We start from the raw sequence: 9,502 nt of genomic DNA on the forward strand, positions 1-9,502 counted from the left end.
AGAGAATTTGTATTAAACTTTATGTACTGACTGAATAAGGCATTAGGCAATTGACTGATGCGCACTGCAGAATGAAAGCAATTTCATGGTGCCCGTTAGTTACAGAATGATCCATCCCATGAGGAAATGCAAGAACTTCAAGACTACGCTACTGGGATTGTACATGGGAGAGTCTCACCTTTCCAAATCCTTGGCAACAGTTTTGCTTGGACACTGAAAAATTAGCAGACTTTAGAAACTGCTACAGTTTGTGAGATGACATGCTCAAGCCACACAGAGAAAAGGCTCCTGCTTCTCTACCTATTCAGTTTCAACTGGCAAGGAGGCTTATCTAACAATCTGAAACTAACAATTAAAAATATCATCTCATCTGTGCCAACCACCACTGATAACATCCAGTTTCTAAATGACAAGGCTGCTTGTGAGCTGTATCTTTTCATCAGTATACATCTTTCTGGGAAATATACACTATTCTTACCTCTTTTCATCATATTACTCAGGGATACCTCAATGTTTAGATAGTATTACTATGCTTACAGGTGTTGAAGTAATCCATCTTTGGATGGGTCAAAGGATACTGATTAACCATTAAGGCTATACCAGTAGGTACAATTAGAGATTTAGAACACTTCTGCCACAATGTGAAAAATGTCCTGAAGTGTCACATCAAAACTATCATTTTGTTAACCCTAAACTCCCTGCCCTCCACTGAATTATATCTCTTCCTGCTCCCAATGGAAGAGATTGAAACACAATCTGTAATGTTTGTAAATACATTACAATCCCTGCCCTTGTGACTCACAGTGCTTGCACAGGAAATCATATGGAAACTTTATACACTCTTGAATTCCACAGAAACAATTTGAAACAGTACTGTTCCTAGCAGCTGCTTAATAATAATGTGGAAACCCACACAGTAATATGAGCAAGTGTTAGACCACTGATCCATATTGCGAAGGGGCTTTAGCCAGATTTCCACAGTACAAAAATTAAGCATGTTCCTCTATCTATGTATTCTAATGAATAATTTATAAATATCCGTTGATTCTCCTTCCAAGCTTATTGATCTGCTCACATATAAGAGTTAGGGATAATACTACAGAAAGTTTGTTAATAAGAAACACTAACCCAAAACTTCAGGTAGCCAGCAAGCCTGCTGAGTAGTCCTGGGTATTGACCTCTATTTTAGTTCATACAAAGATAATTGAAAGAAGAACTAAGAAGTATGGAACACTCTTCCTCAGTGGGCATGCAATTTTATAGTATACAATAAAGAGAAAAAAAATGCCAAATGCTTATCTAAGCATAACATATATGGTTATAGCCTCATCTCTCTCTCTCTCTCTCTCTCTCTCTCTCACACACACACACACACACAAACACACAAACTCAAGATCAAAGATACCTCAAAACATTAGAAGAATTAAAACCACAAAGAAACTGTTTGCAGTTCTTATTTTGCTAGCTAAAAAGAATGGCTTCATACTTGGGTGGACTGTACTTTTATTGAGCCACATCATTCAAATCTGTATCTTATAGGATGAACACTGATGGTCTAATACTGGAGTCAGCAACAAATGCCTATAAACAATGGATATGCCCCCTGGCACCTGCCAAAGGCCCTGCCTATAATAATTATATTTTATTCTGTTTTAAAAATTGAACTGAAAAACAGATGCACAGCTTCTAGTTGCTCCACCATCCTTCTCTTCCTCTCATTTCAGATGGACCTATGCTTCAAAAAACTAAGGAAGTAAAAGTATCTGGAAGCCTGTTTTAATCCAATTACACCAGCCACAGAAGGAAGCAAGCAGTTTGCTTGAGATGAGGCAGCAGGACTGGGGAGGGCAGATGGTTATGACCTAGGGCAGCCTTTCTCAACCTTTTGACCCTGGAGGAACCCTTGAAATATTTTTCAGGCCTCAAGGAACCCTTGCACATTTAGTCTCAAATATAGGCCACAAGTTACAAAATTATTATATTTGTTTCATGTGTAGGCCTGTGTATATGCATTAACGGTGTTCTTAAACTAAAAATAAATAATTAAACTTACCTTTTTAATATGAAGTTGCCCAAATTTGAAATAATTTTTAAAATAAATCATGATTTCCCAAGGAACCCCTAGTGACCTCTCAAAGAACCCTGGGGTTCCATGAAACCGTGGTTGAGAAATCCTGGCCTAGGGGATAAAGGGGAAGAGGGAGAGCATAATGGAAAAAAGGACAGTGTCGAGCTACACTTAACTGGATTATTTATTTATTTAATTAATTTATATAGCTGTCCATCTCAAACCAGTGACTCTGGGCGGCTTACAAAACTAAAAACCATCAGACAATACAAATGATACAAAAAAATTAAATATAAATATAAATATAGCTGAGAAATCTTAAAAAAACATTGATGTTAGCACAATCATGTAATGGGGCCCTTCGCAAACTGTAATACTTGCAGGAACAACCTTTTCTACTCAGGTGCCTTCAGATTGAGAGTGCACAGGGGCCTCCATGAAGTTTTAAATATTTCCTCATCATACCCTGATTCTCTGAAAATCTCACACCTGGAGAACTTCTTTGTACTATTGTGCTATAGCTTAAGCCTGTCAGTCACTGTTTGACCTGTCTCAATTCAATAAAAGATTCTTCTACAAAATGAATTTTGCTTTTTGCTATAGGGCAGGTAGAAGGATGACATATGTTACAAAATAGTGACATTTCCCACCATGTTCTTTCTTCTGATTCTGCTCCCCTTTCTTCCATTTAATTTTCGCATGTTAATCTCTCACAACTATACAACTATAGAACAAAACAAAAAGCCACCTCGTCCCCATTTCTCACACCTTCAACAGCTGATTTGACCTAATGCATTGTTAGTAGGCTCAGCCTGAAAACTGATGTTTTCAGTATGCCTGTGATATGAAATACCTATGCCAAAATCCTAATTGGAAAAAAATATCTGAATTTTTACAGAAGACAGGGAAACTATTACTGGAAATCAGGCCAAGTATGTTCCTGCTTCTTGATCTATGGTTGTTGGAGCAAACAGTGACCGAATTCAGCAACTATAACCTGCACTAACCATGTGCACATCAGCAATTGGGTTTCCTAGCCTAGTCTCTGTGTTTCACAATTGCTTTAATGGGCAGATTTCTCCAATACTGGTTTGTTAAAATGTGGCTTACTGAATAAACCACAAGCTCCTGGGTCCACACAATATTACAGGATATAAACACAGTTTACAAACTCCTATTTTAAATCAAAGCCATAATGTGGCTTGTGTTGAATGTATAAATCAGGCCAGTGACCTGCTACAATGGTCATGTTCCTACTGATGGAATCTGTCCCATTAGCAAGCAGATTAATTTAGCAGTCTCACAGCACTGGTTCCATTTTCAATACTCTTTGAGCATCAATGAGCAAACGGAAGTCATTTAGCCTGGAGAGACTACAAAAAGTTATTTACTCCCTGGGGCAGATCATATAAATTAGATAAAAAGCTGAAAAATACAAAAATGGTTATTTGATATCCTTTGCATTAGAGAGGGACAGCTGCAGACAACACGATGCTACTTTCAAATCAATGCGGGATAAAACACAGGTTAAAAACATCATTATCAATCTCTCCTAGTAAATTCTGAAAAAAAGGGGAAGATGCATTAACTCAGGGAACCAAACTCCCTTCAGGAATTCATGCATTGATATCACACAAAAACATCAACTTGGCTATAAAGTAAAGATTCTGCTGCAACACCAGACATCCTTGATGAGGATTAGAAGTAAAAACCTTCATTAGTAAGAGGCAAACACATTAGAAACTATCCCTATGCCAGAAATAGCAGGCAGTGTTATGAGTTAAGTAGACTTTTACAGATATTTATAGTTTATTACTTTTTGAATGAAAGCAAAGTTAGACTGCAGGTTAAAGACTGCTGGGCCTATTAGAGCCCATCTGACTCACATAGATGAGGTTTTCATAGTTTTCTAGAACTAAAGAGAATCTCACAGCTTCCTACTAAGACAAAGCCAATTTCAGGTCACCCTAACTTTTAAGGCAGTGTTTTTCTACCTTAGCCACTTTCAGATATGCAGATTTCAGCACCCAGAATTCTCAGTAGTGTCCACCAGGATTTCAACAATCCTCACCAGGAAAGCATCTCACCAAAACACCACCAAAGCAGCTATTAAGTCAAGGGTGGCCTCACCAGAATGATATAGTCAATCACTTGAGCACAAACACTGCGTATCTAGCTCCCACTTACTGCAAGAATCAGAATCAAGGTTTCAGAATCAATCCTAGAATTGTTTTTCCTTTAAGCACTTGTTTCCTAGGAAAGAGACAGTTTTTACTCTTCAAATAATGCAGCTCCAAAGATAACGGCTCAAACAATAATCATAGTCAAAAAAGAAATGGAAACAATGAAAAGTTATCTTGCCAGATGCAGGAGCTCCCCATCAGTTACCACAAACTTAAACAGTCCCTTTGCCTATAGTTATGTTAAAAACATTAAAAGTGACATCATTAAGAAGAAAAATAAAACTCTATTCCAAAAAGCCTTGCACATAATGTATCTGCCTCTATGCCCAAAGCAACTAACGAAGGGAACACATTAACTGAATAATTTATATAAGGAATAGATAGCATTTTGAAGAAGGAATTAAATTTTTCACTTGCAAATTACTTTCCCTATCAAGTAGAGAATGCTCTATCAGCAGGAAAATGAAAAGCAAGTACAATTGCTTCTTTCAGAATACTTCATCTAAAGTGAAAATTACCTCTAAAATACTTTTTTTTTCCTAACAAGAATGCTCTATTATCACATTATTCACAAGTAAGATTCGGCCAAATAAATGTTCAAATGCCCTAGTAACAGAGGTAAAAGAGCCAAATAAGCTAACATCCATTTTTCACATTAGAAATGCCCCAGGGAAGCTGTATTTGTTGCTTTATGGCAGTAGTTTCAATACAATTGTTACAACACAAATTTATACATTAATAATACTTATAGATAACAGACTCTCCACAGTGCCAGAAGGCTTTCCTGGTTCCAACACTGAAACTCCTCAGATACAGGCAGTCCTCTCTGAACATTCATTTTATTTTTTTATGAATGATTGGGGAAACTATATTATAGCCTGCCCCAAATCACTGGTAATCATTAAGCTATATTCAACTGTCTTATATGTCATCATGTTTATTACAGCCCTAAGGCCAGACACAATAAAATAGCAACAATCTTACATTAATACACACATATATATATATAAAACAAAAGCAATTAATATACTGCAATCCAGAATTAATTAAGAATGAAAATACTAAAATGAATTGAAATAAAATACTATGTTAAGAAATTCAAAATCTAAGTGATGCTGCAGCGTATTGTACAGATCGTAGCACAAAACTGGGCAAACTGGGAGGATATTTTCGGGTCCTTGCCTTATATGCCAAGTCATATTACAACACAAGTAGTTCTGACTACTATTACTATCTCACATAAAAAAAAGAATAGAAATATCAAAGAACATGAAATAATGTAGAATTTGAACTCATAATTTCAAAAGGAACATATCAACAGTGATCTATGAAGACTGCCAACCTTGGCTTTACATCATTAAATATTATGGTATTAGGTGTACATCCTTACTATGTTCCTAGTATGTCTAAAGTCAGATAGATGTACAGCATAATTCTATTTATTCAGAAGTCATCTCACTGCTTGAGATGGGATTTTCTTTTTAATAAGTATCTCAGGCATGGCACGCATAGTAAGAAACTTTTTTAAAAATGACCTGATTGATGTAGCAATATGAATCTAAAGCACCAGTAAAAGGGAGTAAGTCACCACATTAACTTATGGAAAATACCAAAACAGAAGCAGCTGAACTGATTTATTAAAGATATGATGGACTATTGACAGATCAAGGCATCAAAAATGATGTTACCTTGGTAACCAAACATAGCTATTTTGTTCTCATGCTGAGCTCCAGAGATAATCAAAACCTCTGAAGCAGAAGGAAAGCTGTAAGAAGAATCTTTGAACTTTTATTAAATCTTATAGAAAGAGAATAGGACAAATTTCAATGTAGGGGAAGAGAAAAGGAAGTTGAAAAAAGAAACACTGGAAGTAACTTCAAAACTCAGTAATAAATCAGAAACAAGACTATACCAGATAGATGAATCTCTGGTTTGCACCAGAGTTAGTATCAAGGAATGTTGACTCTATGTTATGGTTGATCACTAAGATCAGTGGTCCAATACAGCCAAACGTCTGGACTCCAACACAGGATAATATTATACTCTGAAAAACTTTGACTACAATTAATATTGTCCAAACATCTAAAGAAGGAAGAGTAACCTAATGGATAGTTTGTAATGTTATGTTTTTACTGCATAGATTACCCACAGCACTTATGACTAAGATCTATTTGCAAACACAGATTTTAAAATATCTCAGTGAACAACTTACAAAGAGACAGAGACAACAATCCTATATATATTTACCTGAGAGAAAGTCCTATTGAATGAAGTGGGGACTATGTCTGAGTAGACATGCACTGGCTAAGACTATGCTGCAACTGTTCTTGGATTTACTGATTTCATTCCATATACAGATAGTCCTTGCTTAACAACAGTAATTGGGACCAGAATTTCCGTTGCTAAGCAATGCAGTCCTAAAGCACAATATCACATGACCGCATCACTTAGCTACAGCAATCCCAGCAAATCCCAGTTATCGTTGTTAAGCAAGGATCATGGGTCATTAAGCAAGGACCTCAAATGACCGGGATTTACAACTTCCTGCCAGCTTCCAACAATCAAAGTCAAATGGGGAAGCTGGCAGGAAGTTGCAAGTCCCAGTCACGACAAGCCTTTCCTTAGGCGACTCGCAAGCAGGCCAGTGGGCGAGTGAGTGCTAGAGTGTGAGTGGCCCAGCACAAGTGGGCGGGGGACGATGAGGCCCAGCACCAAGTACAACCAGGCGGGCAGCCACCCACCCAGAGCCCACATTAGCGCTGCTTCCTGGGGGTTCCTCAGAAGAAAAAGCAGCGGGAGCAGGAACTTACTGGAGTGACTTGCAACCTCCTGCCAGCTTTCCCATTGACTTTGCTTGTGAGAAGCTGGCAGAGAAGGTCACAAATGATGATCATGTAACCACAGGATTGGGTGAGCCAGTTGCTAAGTGCCCGAATTGCGATCATGTGACCGTGGGACGCTGCAACAGCTGCAACTTCAAGGACAGGTTGTAAGTTCTCCTCATTCAGCGCTGTCATAACTTTGAATGGTTGCTGAATGAGTGGTCGTAACTCAAGGACTACCTGTATTTTATCTTGCTGCTATACCTAACTACCTCAATACTATGCTTTCAGAAAAAGGCAATTTGCTCTGCTCTTGCATCTCTGATTCACTATCATGACTGGAAAGTAATTTCCTATAAATAGAGGATCGTTTGTAGCTTAACTGTGACCAAGGAACATAATCGCAGAATTTGAGTTTTGCTATTAATTTTTTAAAAGAAACTTTATTAAATTTCAAAATATAAGTAAAACATATAAGAATAGAAAGAGATATGAAGAAAGGAAAGGAAAGGAAAGGAAGGGAGGGAGGGGAACAAACTTAAAATTTTGCTTACTAAAATGGTATGTAACGAAAGGCTCTCCAGGAATTAAAAAAGAACAATTCACAGACCCTTGCACCACTACCAATATATGAGGTAGGGGGAAGAGAAAAGGAAGTTGAAAAAAGTATTGACAACAAGGATTCCAGAATACTAGTTGCTATTGGCTACTGCCCCAGACTTTCTGGCAATGAGAACTCTTAGAAAAAAAGGGAGAGATTTCTGTGGTTTGTTCCCTCAATCTCCATGCAAGGGACACAAAAGGTCAAATTCACCAACTTTCTTGCTTACGCAGGACCGTTTGGAAAGAAGGTAAAGTTTCTTCTTAATTGCACAGGAGTATGGAGAAGATTAGAAATCACAAGGGACGCGCCGACTCTCCCTTACCTACTGTACGGTGTAACACAAAGGAAGGAAACCCTTCCATTTTCCTAAAACCAATGCAGCATCCCAGAAAACTTAAGGACAAAATAGAAGTTTGACTAATAAAACTAAGCAAACATGTCTGAACCTGTGTCAAAACTACACTATTAACAGAAAAGCAGAAAGTGGTAATATGGCCACAAACAAAGCAATCAAAACTATCATTCAGGCTTTTACGAACAGTTACTCTTTGGACTCCGTTCCCAACTTTAGACTACTCACTCAAATTATTTTAAAGAAACACAGAAGCTAATGAAATTAAACTGCTTTTCTTAAGAATAACAACTCTGAGTGTTCAATAAGTAGAAAGCTTAAGTTCAATTGAAATTAAGCAACCTGTTTTTTCTGAAAAGCATGTCTCCAAAATTTAAAGCAAGAATTTCGTATCTGAAGTGAACATTGTTCAGGGAAAGCAATTTTCACTGTTCATTTTCTTCTAAGCAAAACTATAGTTATGCATTTAGCTTCCATATATTTTTATCAACTGGAACTCAGCCACAAAATTAAGTGAACAATTCAACTTGTTTTGGATCTCTGATATTATGTTAACGTGGTAACTCTCCAATACAAAATATATGTTGCTATCAATGTGCCTAGTTTCCCTTTTGAAAAATGTACAAACCTCTTTTCAGAACTACTCAAAACAACTGAAAGCACAATAATAAGAAAAGGGTAAATTAAAGCAAAGGTGAAAGCAAAAGAGAACTATAGTTCGTGCATTTTCAGACCAACAGCAAAACTGACTCAAGGATAATTAAGAGACACCATGTTTTATTCTATTTATTTGTTAAGATTTAGATCCTGCCTTTTGTTCAGGAGCACAAGGTAGAATATATAGTTTTCCCTCCTTCCATTCAATATATATTAGGATGAAAAAATAAGATGGGAGACATCTCTCTTACCTGCACATCATTTTTATTATCAGTACATCTTTCAACCTTTTCTGCTTGAATTTGCTCTTGACTTTCTGATCTTACGAACTGTTCCAATGCAGTATTGTCTTTTATTTCGGCTTCTGAACATTTCATTGTATCACTTTCCTCCTTTACTCTAATCGTATCAGTCATCCTCATTAGAAAGGGTTATTTTAAAAATCTAAAGGAAATATGGAGCCTGGCGGCAGAGGAGTAGGAAGAAGAGGAAAAGGAAGAATAGGGGTACCATCATTAGTATCCATATGAGCCCATTTCAAAAATACATGTAAAGATCAGTTTCAAAAGGCTGCTTAAAAAGATTTAGCCATGAACTCGGAATTGTTCACATTATTAATAATCACAACTAATAAAACATTTGTAAGAATCAAAACTGACGTTCAAACCTAGGTAATATTAAACTTAACTGATACTTCAAATGGACATTTGGAATTAGACCTAGAAAGTATTATTTCATTAAATAACCTCTATACATTATGTGAATGAAAACGGAGGATTACGTCCAGACTTGCACCTCTGCATATGGAAGACCAAT

General features: G+C 36.9%; 1 protein-coding gene across 7 annotated transcripts in view; it reads right to left on the reverse strand.

Annotated features, from left to right (window-relative positions):
• The window catches only part of R3HDM1 (R3H domain containing 1), a 62,408-nt gene extending 53,263 nt beyond the window's left edge, over positions 1–9,145 (reverse strand). For all 7 annotated transcript variants that reach the window (XM_063288701.1, XM_063288699.1, XM_063288698.1 and 4 more), the window contains exon 1: positions 8,938–9,145. In XM_063288701.1, coding sequence (XP_063144771.1) covers positions 8,938–9,108 — 171 coding nt within the window. In that variant the 5' untranslated portion in view covers positions 9,109–9,145. The remainder of the gene's footprint in view (positions 1–8,937) is intronic.
• Between the last annotated feature and the right edge of the window lie 357 nt (positions 9,146–9,502).

The sequence above is a fragment of the Candoia aspera genome, chromosome 1, assembly GCF_035149785.1.
Source record: "Candoia aspera isolate rCanAsp1 chromosome 1, rCanAsp1.hap2, whole genome shotgun sequence".
NCBI classification, from domain to species: domain Eukaryota; kingdom Metazoa; phylum Chordata; class Lepidosauria; order Squamata; family Boidae; genus Candoia; species Candoia aspera.